The following is a 21164-nucleotide window of genomic DNA, read 5'->3' on the forward strand; positions in this document are numbered from 1 at the left end:
TGTGAGTGTAATTATGTATATAACACTTTTACTAGAAATATAAAGATCCACAGTGCGTTCCAAAAGAGAGAGAGAGAGAGAGAGAGAGAGAGAGAGAGAGGCTGATACACAAAACAATGTGTGAAAATATTGGCTGAACTCAGTTCGTTCTGTGAAGTACCGGATGCAACAGCACAATTGTGAAAGTTTAAATACACTGTTCTTTCACACCTAGCACCCAGCCCTGGACTCCTACCTCCAGCCCTCCACCCCTCTACCCCTCCGCCCCCCAGTCTCATTGATTTTCATATTTATGACACAAAGCTCCTGAATGTCTACAGAGGGATTTAGGATAGATCAGTACCACATCAAAGAGTGGAAGGTGGCTAACTGGAACCCTGGTCTCTAACAGAATCTAAAGTAATGATGAGACGCCTTCTTCTGGCCTCTGCAGGCACTACATGCACATGGCGCACACACACATAGAAAATAAGCATAAAAGTTAACATTTTTAATTAACGGTAGAATTTTTCATAGAAATATAATCAGACATGGAAATTTCTCTTGGGAAAGGAATGTGTATGGAGTCTAGTAAAAACAATTTTTGAAAAGAAGCTTGTAGTAGAGATGAGTCCAGAGAGAACACACACACACACACACACACACACACACACCATACCACACTATACCACACCACACATACTGTATCACTATTATCACTATTCCTCTCCCCACCGCCCTTGTAGGAAGCAATTTTGTCCTGATGATTGGCTGAACAAATGGCTAAAGAGCAGCAGCATGGGGAAATGCAGACAGAGCCTTCCCAGGGAGCCAGGCTTGCTCCTCCCCAAAAAGCCTATGTGTCTACCATCCTTGATATGTTGCATATGGTTCTACTTGCCCTTTTCCACCCCAAATAAAACTTGTACCCTGTAGATATCAGTGTCTTTTGACACAATCAAAATATTAAATTTGTAGTGGAGACCTGACCAACAGATTTTCACTCCGACAGGGCTAGCCTGGGAACTAAAGATCTCTGGCAAAAATCCTGCCAATTCTAACTTGTCTCTAGATGAGAGGTAGCTAATTGTAAATGTCTTCCTAAAGACTCTACCTGTGCCTACCCTAAAGCCCATATACCTACCCACCTCTTTCTGACCTTTCTCTCATTAACACCTTCATTTGCCACCTCATGTACTCCCTGCACGAGGCCTGATGCTCAGCTGTGGGTAGGTGCTGTTCCTGGAGCACTCCTCATGTTTCTTTGCCCCAAACGCTAACCGTGATCTGAGGGGAGGAGAAGCCACCATTCTCAACACAGCACCCCAAGCAAAACAAACGCTATGCATGGACTGAGCGCCTTCGCCTTGTACTACCCATTGAGAATGCTTTGAAAACTTAACTGAAACATAACCAAAGCCTACATAGTCTGTGTTCAATGGAATGAAGGCTGTCTCTCCCTCCTAAGAAAAAACTCACTTGAGCAGAAGGGACGGGGAGAAAAAGAAGGAAGGAGGGAAACCAGTTGAAACTTGGCATTTACTTGAAGAGGAGCCAGCAGAATGTAGCGTATGGACAGTTGCAGAACACAGAGGGAAGGCGTCAATCAGATGGTTTCCTTGGCACTGTTAAGTTTGGTGGCAGCCTTGGCTGGGAAGGCAAGGTAGAAAAGTTGCATTCAGGGTTCTGAGGACAGAGAGGTGGTGTCTGTGAACTTACAGGTATAGAACGGCTCAGGAATCTCGATGAGGAGGAAGAAAGCCCCCCCGAGAAGGGAGGTCTAAGGACGGTGGTGTGTTCTTCAGGCTTAGGGCTCAGGGGGCCTGGGGAGCTGTTCAGGTTGCCCCCAAGGCCACTGCTGCTGATGTTGCCATTGTTGCTTCTGGTGTACTGGTTATTGTTGAGCTCAGGGTAATTTCTGCCAGGTGGCTGGGGGCTACCATTGGGGAAGCTGGTGAATGGGCTTGCTATGAAAGCGGCCTTGGTGGGTGAGGCTGTCTTTTTGTTCTCAAAGTCTTCAGTCACAGCATTCAAGTTCCCTAGAGAACTGGCTAGCCGGGTGTTTATGGAGAAGCTGCGGGGAGAAACACAGGTGGGGAGGAAAAAAGACAGTCAACGATGTATACTCACATGTTTCCAACACAGCATCACAGAAATGCGACCAAGATGGTTCTGATCCACACAAGCTTCATCACTCTTGGTGACATCACCATCCTTGACCTTATTCATGCATCTCAAGTTCCTCGGCCAAAAGCAGCTAACCGAGACCCCCAAAACACTGGCTTAAACAGCGAATGGTCTTAAAATAGAACATTTCAGAACTGTATCTGCCAGAGGCAAAGAGTCACCACAGGGACAGTGTACGGGCTGACTTAAGTCCAAGCTTTGAATCCCAGACATCGTCTAGCATATGATCTTATCAAGCATCTCTGCTTCTCTGAGCTGGCTCCCACTGTCTGTGCACACTGGGTGAAGAACAGGACTGCTGATCGTTAGGATGCCTGACTAAATCTGCATCACATGACGCAAAATCATGAGGAGACTGTGATGGTTCAAATCTAACCATACCCTCCACAGCCTTCGCCCTGCCGGGGAGATAGGACAAGAAACCTCAGAAAAATAGTGGGTTCTTTGGGGTTTCTCCACTTCTTCCTAGCACCCTCCTCTCTTGGACCTGCAGCCAGATTCCTTGCCTACAGCAGGACCTCCTTACATCAGGCTACTGCTCTGGCAGAGGTAGAGAATTACCTTCTCGTGTTTGCTCCTGAAGACAAAGAACCTCTGTTTATCCTTTTGGCTGTTGCTGAGGGGGGGAAACACACTTTGGGGGTCTTCACAGTAGACACAGATGGTTGTGGAGAAGAACTTAATCTTTTCAGGAGAAAAAAAAAGGGACAGAGTGTCACACTAAAGTTGTGTTACCTAAAATATTCAGCAAGGAGCTATAACAAGGTAAATCAAGAAACCTCAATGCTCTAAGAGGCATGAAAAAAATAGTAAGAAAGTCCCATTCAGACCCACTCCTTCATTTCCAGCTCGAAATTGCTCTGTATGAGGCCACCAATATTTCTTGTCCTTTCATCTCATTTCTCAACAATTCATATCAAAAAAATCCCCTCTGATGAAATCTAAAACATCTCACATTTGACTATTCAAACCATTTAACATCTCTTCATTCTCCACAAAACCTAGCTAAAATCCTTGGCTTGGTTTATAAAAACCTCTAAAATCTGGCACTTGCTTCTCTTCATGGGTCCTGCTGGCCACAAGATTAAACCCACATGGTCAAGGGCATGATGACCTCAAGCAGCAGTATCCATTTTGGTTGGTTCTCAGCTGTCTGTACACTCCAGGTGAGGAGCAGTAGCCTCGGGTTCCCTGGCTAGACTGCCCTCACCCTTTTGTGCAGTTTTGGGTTCCCTGTTTCTCCTGCAGAGCCTCCTCTTCTCTCCTTACCCCTCCTCACTTCTGGACTTCCACTTCCTCCCAACCCATGCTGACCACCTGCACCTTAATGGTCCATTTGGATGTTAACTCCACGACAAGGCTTTATTGAATTCCCAAGCAGGGTCAGCAGCCTGTTTCAATGGGACACTCCCAGTAAATCACAGCTCTTATAGTGTACTACTTTAGCATTTCCTTTTTGCCTATTTCTATGGCTCACTATAAAATTCTTCGAGAGCAAAGACTTGTCCCTCATTTCTGCACCAAAGGGCTCAGCAGGTGCTTCATCATCAAGTTCCCACTGGACGCAAAGGGAAAATGGGCTCCTCTGAAGAGAGCTGGGACTCAGCCATGGCTTCACACCAAGGATCTTTTTTGTCCTAGATAAATCCTGTGATGAAATTGGACTGTGCTTTCTCTCTGCTTCAGAAAGCTTCGTTTACGTCACACATCCCACCCACCTTCCCAAGCATTTCTTATGCCATGTTTTCCCTGAAAACAAAAGTGGTAAAGGCTTCGGAGAAACCTGGGACAGTGAGAGCTACCCACTCAGCAACAGCATGGTTAGAATACAATCCTCAGGGAGAAGATGGCAGCTTCTTGGTTCAGTTTAATCAGCAATACTAGCCAATCACTTCTAGTGTTTTCTCCAGGTGGATCTGGTAATACCAGTGCCCAGGTACCACTCCAGGAGGAGCAGAGAACTTCATCAAAACTTCTTCCATAGCATTTCCTCTCGTGAATGACAGAGAGGAAAAAAAAGAGATGAACAAATGCACACACAAAAAATAAAGAGAGCTAACAAACAGGAGGAAATCAGAATCAGTCTCTGGGTCGGGAAGAGAGTTACAGAGAGCTTTGGAGTTACTAGAGAGCAGAAGGCACTGGGAGCTCAAACATCTTAGAAGTCATGACCACTAACCAGCTCACAGCCTGAGGACAGGGCAGGAAAGTTCCTTTCGACAAAATAAGCATTTTCTTTTTTTAATTAATTTTTATTTTTTTATAATAATAACAGGTTATTTACTTTGTATCCCAACTGTAGCCCCCTCCCTCATTCCCTCCCAACCCCACCCTCCCTCCCTCATCTCCTCCCTGCCCCTTTCCAAGTCCACTGCTAGGGGAGGATAGTAAGCATTTTTAAAATGTAGCTTATTTCAGAGCTGGTGAGAAGGCTCAGGGATTAAGAACACTTGCTGCTCTTGCAGAGGACCCAGGATAGGGTCTCAGCACCTACATGGCAACTCACAGCTGCCTGTAACTCCAGGTCCTGGAGATCCAATGCCTTCTTCTGACCTCAGCAGGCACCAGGCACACACATGGTGCACACACATAAATGTAGGCAAAACACTCTCACACATAAAATAAAAATAAATACATCATGTTAAAATAACATTTTAGCCAGGCATGATTTTAATCCCGGCACTTGGGAGGCAGAGGCAGGCTGATCTCTGGTATTCAAGGCCAGCCTGTTCTACCTAGTAAGTTCCAGGACAGCAAGAGCAGAGGCTATAAGCTAGGCTGGGGGTGGGGGAGACTGCTCAGTGATAGAGTGTGTGCGAGGCACTGAGTTCTATTCCAAGTATTAAAATTAATAAGTGAATAGGAAAAGCTGTGTAGTTATATTCATGTTTCATGGAAAACATGTCTGAAAGGTCATATGTATTTGCAGTGTCTAGAAATGTTGTTGTGGACAGTACCTGAAAGTCTGGGCCACTTCCCTTTGGGGTCCTTTCATATCATCTGACCTGCAAATGGAAGGCAAGAGCTCAGGTTACCACCAGGTCCCCAGGGTTAAACAAAGACCACCATAAGGCATTTGAGTCAGAGACATAAAGATATTAAGCGATCAGAAGAGAAAAGTCATCCCGGTTCGATATCAGCGTTGGTCCGCTTTACAGAATGAATCCTAACCCCAGCAGGCAGGGTTTGCTGGTTTGCTGTAAACCTTCCTAACGCTACAACCTTTTAACGCAGTTCGTTCCTCACGTTGTGGTGATTCCCAACCATAAAATTATGTCTGTTGCCACGCCGCAACTATAATTTTGCTACTGTTATGAACTGTAATGTAAATGTATGCATGCAGGATATCTGACATGTGACCCTGTAGAAAGGTCATTCGACCCACAGGGTGAGATCCACTGTCCCAAAAAAAAAAAAAAAACCCTTCCTCTCCTATAAGATAGCTCCTGTTGTCAATCCAGTCTCAACTATCACAAGGTTTCAACTGCTCTGTGGTCAGACCTCAGCTCCCAGCACTGATTATGTTGGGAAATTTTCAAACTTCAAGTCAAGATGGCATATAATTTCTCAGACACATGGAGGAATCACTTATTCAATTCTCAAATATCAGAGGTGAAGTCAGGTAGTGAGATATACCAAAATTTGGCACAGCCTCCTTGTTTTCGCATTCTGGCTTCGATACGAGTCCCTGGCACAGCTGTGAGGACCTGGCCACAGCACCAGAAACATGCTTGGGAAACTCCAAATAGACTTCAGAACAGAGAACCAGAAATAAGTGCTCAGCAGCACTTCAAGGCAGAACTCCGAGACAGAGATTTAACGACTGTTTTTATAAGCATTTAAATTGTAGTTACTCCCAACAGTAGCTAAAAAAAAAAATATATATATATATATATATATATATATATATATCAGCTAGGGATGGAAGCAAAAGAGCCATGTGTCAGAAAACATAGGTAAACTCTGTATTCGTGAAGTGACATTCTGGAGTGAAAAGGAAACGTTTCACCCACAGAGGGACGTGCTCTGTGAACTGAAAGGTTTAAAGATGAGGCTCACCGAAATGCACAGGACGGTGAGGAGCGGGGCTGCCACTGGCTTTTTAAGGCGCGTAGTTTGTCTCCCTGAGATATGTTGGTTTTCATTTCCACATCTTCATCTTCTAAATTACTCTGGAAAACAGGCATGTCCCACAGAAAGGTCACTATAAACAGTTTAGCTTTATACCGATTTCTTTTTTTTTTTTTTAATACCGATTTCTTAATAGAGCGTAGCTCATCTACAGTTATAGACGGCAGCATGGAAGTGACCTTACAGCAGATTAAGTCATTTAAAGAACACTCAGCATTTAAATATACGGGTCAAATTCTAAATCAAAGAAGCACAGGGCTGGATACGGCAATGTCTGAAATGTGTCTATGACAATGGATCAAAATCAAGGAGGCTCTCACGTGGACACACAAGGCTTTGGAAAACAGCCAGGCACAACCCTGAGCTATAAACACACCAGAAATGCTTCCAGGAGCCACCACTGCATATTCCATAACCTGTTTATACACATGCACCGTAAAGTAACTGAAGACATCTATGCAGTCACATTCTTCATTAGTTAATCCTCCAGGAAGCCCGCAAGCCTTCTCAGTAGTTAAAGAGCCAACAGCACGCCATCAGGAAAACATGTTTCCTTCTGAAGTCCCATAGTTTGAAAAATAGAAGTGGCTAGCTAGTGTTTCCCCATGATAACTCAAGAGAAAGGGTAACTCAAAAGGAGAGGTCCTGTGGAAAGATGGACCAGTTAGCTCACCATCTAACACAACCTGGAGGTATAAGAAGGAAGGTCATTGTTTCAAATGTTTTTTAAAAAGTAATTTTTGGTACATAGTAATGTAATAGTGAAACAGCAGTATAGTCTACTTAGAGGTCTGGGGAAAGGTAAAATGGGTTTTTTTTTTTTTTCTAGCATTGTATTTTCCTGTTTTAAGCTGTGTTATATAATACCTGAAAATAAACGAATTTTAAAAGATATATACAGTTAAATAAAATTAACAATCTCCATCCAGAAAGGCAAAGAGGATGGACATCAGAAGAAAGAAAAACAGGGAACAAGTTAGGAACCTGCCACAGAGGGCCTTTGAAAGGCTCTGCCCTGCAGACTATCAAAGCAGATGCTGAGACTTATGGCCAAACTTTGAGGAAATTGCAAGGAATCTTATGAAAGAAGTGGGAGTTAGTAAGACCTGGAGGGGACAGGAGCTTCACAAGGAGAGCAACAGATCCAAAAAATCTGGGTACATGGGTCTTCCCTGAGACTGATAGTCCAACCAAGTAGCATGCATGGAGATAACCCAGAACTCCTGCACAGATGCAGCCCACAACAGTTCAGTCTCCTACTGGGTTCCATAGTAATGGGAACAGGGACTGTCTCTGACATGAACTGACTGATTGGCCTCCTCTCTGATCACCTCCGCCTGACGGGGGAGCAGCCTTACCAGCCCACAGAGGAAGACAATACAGCCACTCCTGATGAGACCTAACAGACTAGGATAAGAAGGAAGGAAAAGAAGACCTCCCCTACCAGTGGACTTGGGGAGGGGCATGCATGGAGAAGGGGGAGAAAGAGAGGGATTGGGAGCGGAGGAGGGAGGGAACTACAGGGGGGATACAAAGTAAATAAAATGTAATTAATAAAAAATAAAAAAAATAACAGGATATTAGTATGTGCGGGGGGGTGGAGGGGTCTTCACTAAGTTCCAAATTTTACAAAGCCTTATTTTCTTGTTGTTGTTCTTCGGTTTTGCCTTTTGGTTTTTTGAGGCAGAGTCTCACTAGCTCAGACTAGGCTCAGGGTCATGATGCTCCTGCCTCAGCCTTCTGTGCTGAGATTACAGGCCTGGGCCTTCATGACTAAAAAAATTATTTTTACTTATGACAGATTTCAAAAACATAAAATAATACTATAACATACAGTCACACAATTAACTACATTTAATATATTGTTTTTACTTTCTTCCTTTAGTTTACTAAAGTCTCACTCGTAAGAAAGAAAGCAATGTGTATGTAGTCTCAGCTCACACTCCCTGGAGAAGAAAACAGTGTCTTTCCTTAGAAGGAGAAAGAATAGTGTTGCAGTCAGCAAATCTGGAAGGGTGGAAGCGTCTAAACCCTTTGACATTGGACACTGACCTCCAGGCTTTGGGATTTGCCCTGCCGGGTTTCAATCAAGCTTTGGTCCAGTATTTCCTCACTGCGAGCCATTCCACACTTTTGGAATAGTGATGTATATTCTGTGCCATAGTATGTGGGAAGTATACAGTTTGCTTTTTGATTTTTATGGGGGTTTGCAGTTAAGTGATCGTATCAGGTCTCAGGAGAGACTTTGGACCTTTAAACAGTGTGGGGACTGGAAGAGATGATTGGAGACATTTGAAGCTGCACTAAATGTGCTTTGTGTGGGGCTGCAAGCCTCTGGGAGCCAGGGGGTGGGATCTCATGGTCTGAATGAGGATGGCCACATAGGCTCGTATATTTGAGTACTTGGCCCCCAGGAGGTGTGGCCATGTTCACGTGGGTATCACTGGGCATGGGTTTTGACATTTCAAGAAGACAACATTTCCCAGTCACTCCCCCCCAGCCCCCGCCTCATGGCTGTTGTCTTAAGTGGAGAACCCAATCTCGAGGCTCCTCCTGATCATACTCTCTCTCTCTGAGTTGGCCCAAAGGATGATGGAGATCAATGAGAAAGAAGCCTGGCCCTAGAGAGACTGTCTCATCTTGGCCCCCTAAAGGGAATGGGTTTTGCTTTATTCCATCAGTTCTATACAGACAAGACAAAATATAACAATAAAAAAAAAATAGTGCTCATAGCTTTTAGTTAGATAAAGTACTTACTGACCAACACATTAGTAAAACAGTAACAGAATATGCTACAGGGGAAGTTGTTGAATGTGCCATTGTGAAAAGAACTTAGATAACATATAGCTCTTTATAAAAATGAAACATTATAGGGGAAAAATAGCACAGGAGTTTGAAACAGAAGTAAGTACAAACAGAAGTCAAAAGAGGTGGCTGGGTCACTAGTGCCAAAGTTCTTTTCAGTACTCAGATGTTGAACCTGTACGGTGTCAAAGTTATGGGAAGACAAAGGTATCTTCACCAAGCTACTGAGATAAGAAGGAAGATCAGGTTTCAGAGGTTGGAGGTGTGGCAGAGCTTGAGCACTTGTTTGCGATGTATGCATAGCTATACCAGCAACATTGGGATACAAGGGAAGGTGGGAGGGGGAAAGGAGGAGATGGGAGGAAAGGGGAAGGAACAAAAGAAAGAAGGCAACTTAGTTTGGGTTAGTCTGAGCTCACTGCATTGGCCTAGACATTCGAGAGCTGATCATTTCCCCATCGCCACATCCCCGCCCCTTTATTCCAGTCTTCTGTGGACTCCAGCACACCTTCTAAACTAAAACCAGAAGAGGCACCCCAAACTTTGAATCTGGGGTTTGCTACTACCCTCCCAAAAGCCTCTGGTGGCTCCTGGTGGTGGTGGGAACAGACATACCTTCTCCAACCTGAGAGTGGAAACAAGATACCAAAAAGTAAGGCCTTAGAGACAGGCTTCACTTTTTGGAATTTTCTAAGATGCACCCATCCTATGAGCACTTGATGGGCTTAATACAAAACGACAGCTCAAAGATTCTCCAAGTGCAGCACCACTTTCTTATCTACTCAGCCACCAGGTCATGTGAAGTTGGCTGAACATTAGCAGTGTCTGCATCTAATTGACATCTCTGAGCCAAGAGCACCTCCCAGTTGGTAGATTATTGCCAGAATACAGCCCTAAAATAGCTAAATGAAAGACTGAACGTATCGTGATGCTGGGAGAAGTGTCAGAGGAGTTGCTGGCAAAGGTCCTATTCTAAGTCACCTGTGTGTGTTACATTAGAGCCACACTGGGGACTCATGGAGAAGCACAATCCGAGCCAGTGTGCCTACATTCAAAGGACAACATTCTACAAACTGTGTGTGACTGTGGGCAGGAGTCCACCTGCCTCTGCCTCCATTGTCTTTCTTGCTTCCATTATGACTGTCTAAAAGGGTCCTCACTCTAGTTAGCGGCTGTGCCATATGGTATGGTAGGGTTCATGTAAGGTGCTTAAAATGGTCCCTGGCACCAAACTCCTAGTTTAGCTCAAATATCTGTACTTTAAATAAAGCTCTTCACATTCTTTCTTTTTCTTCTTCGCATGCCAGTTTCTTCTAGAGCTCCCATCCACAATGGCCCCTTAGTCCCTGAATGCCATACAGAATCCTTATGTTTGGTATTGTTCTGTGTTTGAGCACATAATGTCATCGCACCATTTGGATCAGCATCCATTTCATATGTCTCTTCTCGTTTATTCTTGGATCTGAAATGCTAAGTTTTTCTTTGTTCATTCAAGTAGCATTTACTAAGACTGTGTGGCCAAATCAAAAATGTGATGGGAGTAGTTTAAAAGACCTCAGCATGGAAGAAAAACGCAGGAGCACAGACAGGAAAAACAAGCGGCCCCCGACGTGAGTGGTGAGCTTAATTTACAGCACACAGGTTCTACACAGGCACAGCTTTGGCTCTAAAACATTATTTACAATTCTGTGTGCTGAGAATTTCACCAAAAAGTCCCAACCTTGACAGTTACTGTATTCTTTTATTTGGGTGCTCTAACTTGGTCATTACAGTGCTTCTTAATAACAAATCACAAGAAAACTGCTGTTTAGAAGGTGTGCTGTTTAGAAGACCAAAATAAAGGACCACGAGGTCAGTGATGGGGAAGTGATCAGCTGTCAAAGGCCCAGGCCAATGCAGTGAGCTCAGACAAACCCAGACTAAGTTATTTCCCTCGGTTTAAATGGAATTGAGATTCTCTGCTTTCAATCTTTTATTTTTATAAAGATAACTTTTATTTTTATTATAATTTTTAATTTTTTATATTATCACAAGTTATTTACTTTGTATCCCAGCTGTAGCCCCCTTCCTCATTCCTTCCCAATCCCACCCTCCCTCCATCATCTCCTCCCTGCCCCTTTCCAAGTCTACTGATAGGGGAGGCCCTCCTCCGGGGATGGGGGGAGCGGTAGTCAAAGAGCCAGCCATTGAGTTCATGTCAGAAATAGTCCCTGTTCCCCTTACTAAGGTACCCACTTAGATACTGAGCTACCATGGCCAGGCCCATGGTAAAGATAACTTTTAAAGAACTATAGTGTTTTTGTTTTTGGTTTTTTTTTTTTTCTTTATACACAAAAAACCATTCACGGGCTGGGCATGGTAGTCAATGCCTTTGATCCCGAGGCAGAGGCAGGTGGATCTCCATGAGTGTGAATCCACCCTGGTCTACAAAGTGAGTTCCAGGACAGCAGGGCTACACATAGAGAAACCCTGTCTTGAAAAAACAAAAAAACTATTCCAAAAAAACAACAAAAAACTATTTATGGGCCTCTCCTCTACAGACCAGTACAGAACTTGAAACACACTAAAATCCTTACAGTGCTTTCTACTTGAAATTCATAAGACGATAAACACATCACTAACTATTGAGTCCATTTAATTTCCCCTCTTTGTGCAAAGTCCCATGGCTAGTTCTGGATTAACACATCTAGGGGGAAAAAAAGTTCATAAGTGTTCCTTGTTTAAGTGGTCCAAAAGCAAGCCACTGTGGCCCACATGTAAGCCACGATGTAAGACCATCTGTTACGGGATGGATGCAAAAACACAAGCACTATTCCTACTTTGAGCACTTGGCCCCCAGCGGGTAATGCTGTTATGGGAGGATGTGAAACTTCCAGGAGGTGGGGCCTAGCTAGCAGAAGTAGGTTGCTGAGAGGGATGGGGAAGGTAGGCTGTGAGCTTTCCTATCTTTCTAGACCTAGTTTCTCGGCTTCCTGCTGATGACGACATGACGAAACAGCTACCGCATGCTCTCACTGCCTTAGAAGCACCCAGTGCCATGCCTTCCCTGCAGTGACGGATTCTGTCCCCTCAAACCATGAGCCAAAATAAGCCCTTCCTCCTTAAGGTGTTTCTTGCCAGATACGTGGGCACAGCAATGAAGTGAGTAGATAATATCCCATTGTACTCTAGCACCTGAGGGGTTTTGTTTTGTTGTTTTTTTGGTTTTCTTACTATAACAGTGAGAACAAAAAGCACTTATGAATGGCTAAAATGAAAATAACTATTGATGGGTCCTGCCAAAATTTATATAAAGTCTATATGTTGAAATATCTCCCCTTCATCTTATGAGGACAAAGAGAAGGCACTATCTATGGACCAGAAGACAGGTCCCTATCAGACAGAGACTCTGCCAAGGCTTTGACCTTGGATTTCCAGCCTCCAAAACACCTTGAAATAAATCATTATTGTTCATACCACAGAGTTTCTGGTATTTTGTTGTCTAACACTGAATAAACTAAGATGGGGATACATCTCTAAACATATGCTAATACTTCAAGCTGACATATTTTAAATTTCAGTCATACTGCATTCTTTGCTCTTCCCATGGTAAAAGGTAAATTAGTCCTAAGTTGAATGAATAGGAATGTAAAAATGAATGAGAATGAAACATTCTGCTAGATATTCATTTAAAAGAGATTACAATACAAAAGGCATTATGTTGATGAAAAGTAACTGTGTTCATCAGGCGGAGAGATAAATGTTAAGTTCATCCTTTTCAGAAGTCACAACTCACAGCCTTATTTACTTAACCGAAGGAAAAAAATGCTGACCAGAAGAAAAATTTAAAAAAAAAAAGTATTCTTGTTTTGCAATATTAGCTCATAAAAATTTAGCTCAGATACTTTCATTTGCTCTTCATAGTCCATAGTTCTTGCATCACAGAGTTAAGAAAACGTCTCTGAGCATCAACAGGACCTTGACTAAGATGCACATTTTATAAGGACAGATGACTCAAACAAGGAGACTCAGTCACTTTGTGTGTGGCTGCCCTGGGAGCCAAACACAAGATATAAAACCAGTTTCTTCAAGCAGTCTCCATCCTGTGTCCTAGAATGAAGTTCCTCCTCCCCTCACCAAGGTCTGGATGATGATGACGCGAGTGTGCGCGTGCACACGCACACATATGTATGTATGTATGTACACGTGTAGGTAGATGTCCAAAGTTCCAAAGCTCACATCAGGTGTCTTCCTCGATTACTCTCTGTTTTAATGACTGAACTAAGAGCTCTCCGACTCTGGCTAGCCAGCTTGACCCTGCAGTCGCCTCCCCAATTCTTAGATTATAGGTAGCCACACACTTGCCCAACACTTTTCCTTAGTCTCTGAGGATCTGAACTCCAGCTCTCACGTTTACAAGGCAACGCTTTATCCACTGACCTGTCTCCCAGGCCTTTCTCTCTCCTCTTTATGAATATTAAAAATAAAACCCAAATTCTTAACTTTACTTCAGGCACAATGTCACACAATGAACTAAAACCAGGGTCAAGCAAGATGGCTACTGCCTATAATCTCAGCATTCGGGTGGCTAAGGCTAGTGGATTGCCATGAGTTCCAGGTTAGCCTGGGCTACAGGCTCTTTTGTTAAAGCACTGGGGGAGAAGAAGCAACCCAAACCAAGTGTCGGATGCCCAGTTCCGAAAGTGATTCCTTTATTAAATAAATCAAGACCCCTGGGAAAAATTTTTGGAACTCTCATTTCTTGTCCACAGAAGAGAATTAGAACAAATGATACTAGCACAGTTGCTTCCAGCTCCCCAAATGCTCAGGCTCCAAATTCTTCATAAGTCATTTCTGCCTACTTCAGAGGTAGCAGGGAACAATAGAAAGGAAAAAAAAAAAAGCATGAGTTTGGGATCAGACAGACACAGATTTGAATCACGCTTTAAAATTGAAGTCAGCCCATCTCTCAAACACGATTTCCTTACTACCAGATAGAGATATTATCTAATTCACTGGGTGGTTGTGCAGATTAAATCAGCCATTACAGAATGATGATGGTTTGTTTGGAGGAGAGTCTGGGTAAAACAATATGTCCTAACTCTGCTTTCCCTCTGCACTTCAGAAATCTAAATGAACAGGAGGCTTTCAAAGGACCACTTGTGCTAGGCACAGCTTCTGCGATTGCATCATCGAACTTTTTCTTCTGGGTATCTGCTTCTGCTTTCCAAGGGAAGCTTTACTTTTCTGTTGCCTTTCTATAAATATTCCTCATACCAGAATCATTCTCTTTATAATTGTTCTCCTTAATTATGACTTTATTTCTTCCTTTTTAAGGACAACTGGTTTGTACTCAGGAGGACAATGACTCCAAGCCACAGCCGAGATACAGTGAATAAATTGGTAATAAATAATAAAATAAAAATTTTTTAAAAAAAAAAAATTAGCCTTCCCAGGAGCTCAGAGAATAGATCAGGTCACTGGACGAGTGAGATAGCTTATCAGGCAAAGATGCTTGTAACCAAGCCTGATAATGATCTCAACTTGATCCCCAGAACCAACACAGGAAAAGCTGAGAGTCAATTCTCAAAAGTTGTCCTCTGACCCCCAACACATATATGATGTAGCATGCGTGTGTGTGTGTGTGTGTGTGTGTGTGTGTGTGTGTGTGTAGACACGCACACACACACACACACCAAACAAACAAATGTTTAAAAAGAAAGAAACGATAGGTCCATGTGTTCAATAGGGAAACAAATGAGCAAATGAAGAATGCTAGTGTGAGAGAAGCAGACTCCAGGGGAAAACTCACCTCTTCAAACCTTCCCGTGTTTTGTAATTTAGATAAGTTTCCACCAATAGACATGCCATCCAAGCTAGAGATAATTTTATTTATACTTCCTTCATTGGCAGGTCTGTTTTTCAGTTTGGATCGAAAGATGTCTCCCTGGACCCATAATGAGGCTTGTTTTCTGTTAAAAAAAAAAAAAATGAGAGAAAATAAAATATTTAAAATAAATTATGATCATCTCAATGCCATGGTATCTTAACAAGAAAGATACTAATAAAATATTTAACAATTAGACTAGAAAGGTGATGGAACCAAAGTAGACCATTATGTTTCTAAATAAATTAAATATTTTAAAAATTAGTAAATGAGATTTTTAAAACGTGAAAAACTAGCTCAGAAATCTGTTCACACCAGTTTACTAATGAGTCAAGCTGTTTCTGTCTTCTATTGTGGTAGAAGTTTTTTGGACGCTAACCCTCAAGCTGTATTTTAAGCCTAGGACATATAAACTGATGATGTTAGCACACCACTGAATCACAACTGCCCTTCTATACCAGCTGTAAAAACACAGATTGAAAACAACTTTAGTATCTTTCTCCTTTATGCAAATGTTAGAGAAGTGTAGCCTAGCCTCTTGTATTTTTCTTTTTTTTTTTTTTTTATCTTCAAAGCATCCTGCCTTTGCTTTTGTATACCCCAGGCCTTTCTACTTCACATCAACATCTATCATAACCCTGATCTGATGCTTCGTTCTTACGAGCTTCAAATAGTAGTGAGAAAAATAGCAGAGTCCTTGGCAGAGAAAGAAGAGGTCAGAAGATGGCTGATGAATTCATACAGGAACATCCAAGAACTATTGCCTTATCACAAATGTTGAAAATTCAGATACATGAAACAGAGAGAAAAGATAGAATTTAAGAATAAAAGACAGAGCCGGGGGCTGGTGGTGGTACACGGTTTTCATCCTAGCACTGCCGAGGCAGAGTCAGCGAGTTTGAGGCCAGCCTGATATACAGAGCAAGTTCCAGGACAGCTACACACAGAGAAACCCTGCCTCAAAAAAGAAAATAAAATAATAAATTAATTAAATTATGACAGAATCCTTGTCCCTCGAGAAGTTTCTACTTTAATATGGGGAAGTAAACAAATGAAATCCAGCATATTAAGGCCCTATGGTCCAAACTCATATGAGTCTCAAGGCGAAGAGGCCCTGCCCTATCTAAAGGAATCAGACACCCCCTCTGGTCCCAGAGATCAAGTGTCTGTGTTTGTATGCATCTGCACGCACATGCATGTACACACCTGTCCTGTCTTTTTTCTTCTCTTCTTTTCTCTTTCATCTCCCTCTCCCTTCCTCCTCCCTTCCACCTCTTCCCTTCCCTCCTCCTCCCCCCATAAAGAAGCAAGTCTTCCATAAAACACAATGTCATGTCACAGTGAAGCAGCTGCACGCACATCCTTTTAAGTCGTGTTGGTGGCTGGCCAGCCTATACCATCCAAGTTTGTAAAGTACCCTGGATGCCAGGATTGTTTAAGGACACATTTTTCAGACCACATTCCTGTCCTTAAGTTATGCAAAGCCCTATCTGGAAAGATAAAGAGGACTCACTCAGCCAAGATTATACCCCAAAACAAGCACAAATTGAGGAAAGAGCATACAGAACAAAGGGCTGTTTAATTCTGATGAAGCCGAGGATTTAGGGAAGTACCCTTGCTCACTATGAGTCTCCGGTGCCATGCTAAGATATTTAAATGTGATGCCCCAAACACAGAGGTTGTGATGGCATTTTCAGGAATTTAAAAGAAAACAATATGAAGTGGGAACAGAGGCAGAGGGACCTAAAAGAGGCTGAAGAGAAAAGAAATCTCCAATTCAGACATGAGCTCTAAGATGAAAACTCGGATAGTGCTGACAGCCGCAGGGTGAAAACTGCAAAGTGACAACTTCCACTTGCTTGGTTTCAAAGACTCAACCTGCCCTGTCTCTGGAAAGACTTGAGCTGAACCTGAATATTAAAGATGAATAAGGTGTCAGCGCTGAAGCGAGCGTTGCTAAGCAATGATGTACGCATTTCACGCAGGTACTGTTCCACAGGCGATGTTCACGGCGTCGTGCCTTAAAAGCCTGCTCTCAAACAAAAGAAGTGAAACGTCTATTTTAAAGTATTTAAGGCTGAAACCTCAGTTCTTGTAAAGCTAATACATCGGCGGAAAGCCAGTCTTCCGATATTGTAGCACATTTTCCAAGAGCAAGAAGTGACTGAGCCCTTCTCTAACAGGAGACGAGCTCAGAAGCAACAGGAAGAGACTTTGTCTTGATTGGAATGCAGCCTTCTTGAGAAATGTAGCCAAGGTTGGGGCAAATTGGTTTTGGCCACATCCTGGCCCCAAATTAGTCAGATAGGGACTAGACTGATGTGGACTATAAGAAAATAAATAACTTGGCTTCAGTATGAGCCAATGTGCAGTTGGTTTAGATGCTTCTTTATAAATACCTGCTTCTCTTCCAACTCAGGTCAGTCTCACAGATGGTTTTGAGTGCAGGACATACAGAGGCCACTGTGCAGTTGCTTCTGTGTGGGGCTCACTTGCTCTCCTCACCACCTTACAGGAAGCTAATGCTGCATTGTGTCATTCTAACTCTTCAGCGCTATCTCCAGCCCTTCCACCCAGGACACTGCTTACCAGGATGAATCAACTTTGACCCCAATGTCCATCAAAATCCATGATTTGGTCATTCGATAAAGAAAATGAACCCATTTTCTTTTATGCTTGTATGTGGTGTGGTGTGGTGTGGTGTGGTGTGGTGTGGTGTGGTGTGGTGTGGTGTGTGTGTGTGTTTGTGTGGTGTGCATGAACATGTTCGTGTGTGTGCGTGTGTGTGCACGCCGAGGCCTGAAATTGTGGTCCGATGTCTTCTTCAATCACTCTCCACCATCCATGCTCAGATTGAGTGTAGGTGAGGATGAACCTGAACTTCTGATCCTCCTGCCTCCACTTCCCAGTGCCGGGATCCCAGGTATGTGCCACCACAACCAGTATGGACAGTTCAGCTGAGGTTCCCAAGGCTTGTTAGCTGGCACTCTGACATAACACAACTCTAAGCCTCACCCCTCGCCATTTTCTTCTTCTGTGGCAGGTTGTGGAGTACGTGTGTGGCCTGAAGGTGTGGCTTTGTTGGCAGACAAGTGTCGCTGGAGGTGAGCTTTGAGGCTTTCAAAAGCCCAAGTCAGGCCCAGTGGCTCTCTCTTTCCGCTGCCTGCAAATCTCAATATAGAACTCCCAGCTATTTCTTCAGAGCCATGTCTGCCTCATGCTGCCCTTCTCCCTGTCATGACAATAATGGACTAACCCTCTGGAACAGTAAGCAAGCACCAATTAAATGCTTTCTCTCATAGAGTTGCCTTGGTCATGGCCTTTCTTCACAGCAATAGAACACTGACTAATGGTAGATCAGAGTAAAAATGAGCTGAAGCCCCTTGTTAAGTGAATATGGGGTAAGGCCCAGAATCATGGCACACCAATGAATCGGTGAACAGTGATAGAAATGCAGACTTTCAAGTACCACCCCAGATCTGCTCAATCAGGATGAGTCTTTAACAAATGACTGGGGAAGTCTGGGGTGAAGAGAAGCACGGAGACCAGGCTTGCAACTAACTGAAAATGCAAGAAAGTACCTAATGACAGCTTACAGCTGATATCTATGGCAGTATAGTAGGATGGCGCATTTGGTAATCCACAGATGTAAGACTGAAGAGGTTGGGAGTAGGGAGGCTGGAGAGATGACTCAGCAGTCTTAACTGTGTTCTTAAACACTGGCTGCTCTTGGAGAAGACCCAGGATCAGTTTCCAGCACCTACATCAGGTAGCTCACGACCACCTGTAACTCCAATACCAAGGGATCTGATACCTTAGCCTGGTCTCCACAGGAGCCTACATGCATAGGGTGCACACACAGAGAAACAAGAACACAAAGGATTTCAAACACAAAATGTTTACTTTGTAAAGACAATTCAAAATAGAGCCCCCTGAAGGGCCTAGGTTTTCAGCACAATGTGGGTTCTCTAGAAGTTTGAGCAGAGTGGGATATGGGTAATACACAGAAGTCTAACGAACACAGCCTACCTCTACATGCCTACAGGCTGTCTTTGAGAAGCAGGCTTCAGAGTGGGCTAATAACAACAGAGATATCTGTGTATCATCTTAAGAAAAACATTTTGGGTTCATGGTGATATTTATAGCTTAAGAATGGTATTTTTAGTTCTAAGTTTAAGAAAAACACTCTATGGGTATTTTGCAAACAGCTTTATTTATATCCAAGCAAAGCCTTTAACTAGAAAAGCACCGGGCTGTATCAAAGGAGAAGTTGGGGACTGCTGATCCATCAGTTGATCAGCAATTCAGAGAAGTGCCATCAAACATCACTTCACATGGTGACACAGAAGAGGACGTGCCTAAGACACATCTATCTAACACCTGGACATAGGCCTTTTTTTTTTCCTCAAGGAAATTAGGATATGACTAACCAGCTTTTCTACAGACAGATTTAGGACTGGTACAGCTTAAAAGGCTCTGATTGGCTTTTCAGTTCGGAAAGAAGGAATGCATGCCTGTTCTATCATTTGTGGCAGATGGAGACGCTGTAGAACAGTTTTCACCCCCATTTCTCTCCTAATGACCCTGTTAATTATTCACGATTTTGCGTCATCGCTGGCGTCATACTCTTTATCCTTCACAGCACTGGTCGGTCTTCAGGGCCTATTTTTTTCCCCTTGAAATGTTCTAGGAATGCATCTCTAACTCTCCAGCCCATATCTAGCCTCTTAGTGAGCCTGTCTCCCTGACAGATTGCATAGCCTTCTTTTCAGCTTCTCTGCCTCTGCCCCCCCCATCCATCTGATTCGTCTAGTGCGGCCTGCAGCCCAGGCTTCTGAGCGATACGGTATCACAGGACTCACCCACGTCAAATGCTCCAAATTCAAAAGTAGGACAACTACAAGAAGTTCAGAACAACCTTAGTTGTCACTGAAATCCGTGCTCCTTACTGTCACTACTTCCTCATTTCACGCTACCTTCTGCAGACAACCTCGGACACAGTGGTTCAAAAGAACACAAAAGTTGGAGTTTGAGCATCTGATCGCAGTTTCACTGAGCTGAGACCAAAGTATAGGCAGGACTTGTTCCTTCTGGAAGCTCTGAGAAGAGATCTGTCTCCTCATCTTTATCAGTGTCTGATACTGTCCAGTAGCTACCAATCCCTTGACATCTGTCCCCTCCCCTCCACCTTCAGAGCGCATAGATGTATCCTCTGCATTATTGCTTCTCCCTCAATGACTCCCAGACTCTTCCCTGAGACCTTGAGATCAGAGCAGGTGCATTGGGCAGCTCAGAATGCTCTCACCAAAACCAAGATCCTTAATCCCTTCTGCAGATTCATGTTCTCTTATAAAGCCACACCCCGAGAACAAGGCATTGCAATGTACTGTCAGGAATATCATGCAGCCTACCATAGCAGACATCAGACCATACTATTTTCTCAAAACACGAGTGGCATCACTTAGAGGAAGTTGAAGTACACATACTTTCCCTGACTCTTCTCACTAAATGAAAATTTTAAATCCTGTACGTGAAAGAAGCAAATAAAGCCTCTCTGAAAAACAGACAAAAACAGACTAGTTAGGAGACATGAGACTCAAGAAACAACACAGCAATGAGGTCACTGGGGTTGGCTTTTGCAGAACAAACTCCACATTCGCTTCTAAAAAAGGAAGTGATCACCAATGAGAACGGAAGTTTTTCCATCAACAAAAATCTTCCTTTCTATAGTCAAAGGACCAGAAAAAAGTGATCCTAATAAAACAGGAAGACTTTCCACAGTGAATGCTCTAGTATAAACAAACACCACAGGAAAAAGGGGGAAAAACAAAACTGGTTCTATTCTAGCCCATCAGCAAAGGCTGAAAAGGGATCTTGGAATCCCACCATACCAGTCTGTCAAGGGACAACTGCATTCCCTTCTTCCCTGATCACAGAAGCAGTGAAGTTAGCCTTATAGTGAGTCAGATAATGAGGTCTTGCAAGCAGGCCACACTTCTCTCAGAGGTGCTAATAGTAGAACCTGGAATTCCATCCCACAGGCAGTTACTGGCACCTTTCCCTCATCAGCCTGTGGTGCCAGAGGTGACTCGCCCATCATATTGTCAGAACCACAGGGAAAGGTTACAACGCTGTATCCACCCAGCAGTGACAAGAAGCTTCCAGTATCAGCAAACCCTGAGAGGAGGAGGCAGAA

General features: G+C 43.4%; 1 protein-coding gene across 2 annotated transcripts in view; it reads right to left on the minus strand.

Moving 5' to 3' along the window:
* Cdc14a (cell division cycle 14A) overlaps positions 1–21164 on the minus strand; it is a 115050-nt gene that overhangs the window by 38321 nt on the left and 55565 nt on the right. For both annotated transcript variants that reach the window (XM_055628189.1, XM_055628190.1), the window contains 5 exons: positions 14894–15053; positions 6226–6338; positions 5124–5171; positions 2728–2850; positions 1699–2053 (listed from right to left, as the gene is read on the minus strand). In XM_055628189.1, coding sequence (XP_055484164.1) covers positions 1699–2053; positions 2728–2850; positions 5124–5171; positions 6226–6338; positions 14894–15053 — 799 coding nt within the window. The remainder of the gene's footprint in view (positions 1–1698; positions 2054–2727; positions 2851–5123; positions 5172–6225; positions 6339–14893; positions 15054–21164) is intronic.

This window comes from Psammomys obesus, unplaced genomic scaffold (assembly GCF_907164565.1).
Source record: "Psammomys obesus unplaced genomic scaffold, mPsaObe1.curated_primary_1811, whole genome shotgun sequence".
NCBI lineage: Eukaryota > Metazoa > Chordata > Mammalia > Rodentia > Muridae > Psammomys > Psammomys obesus.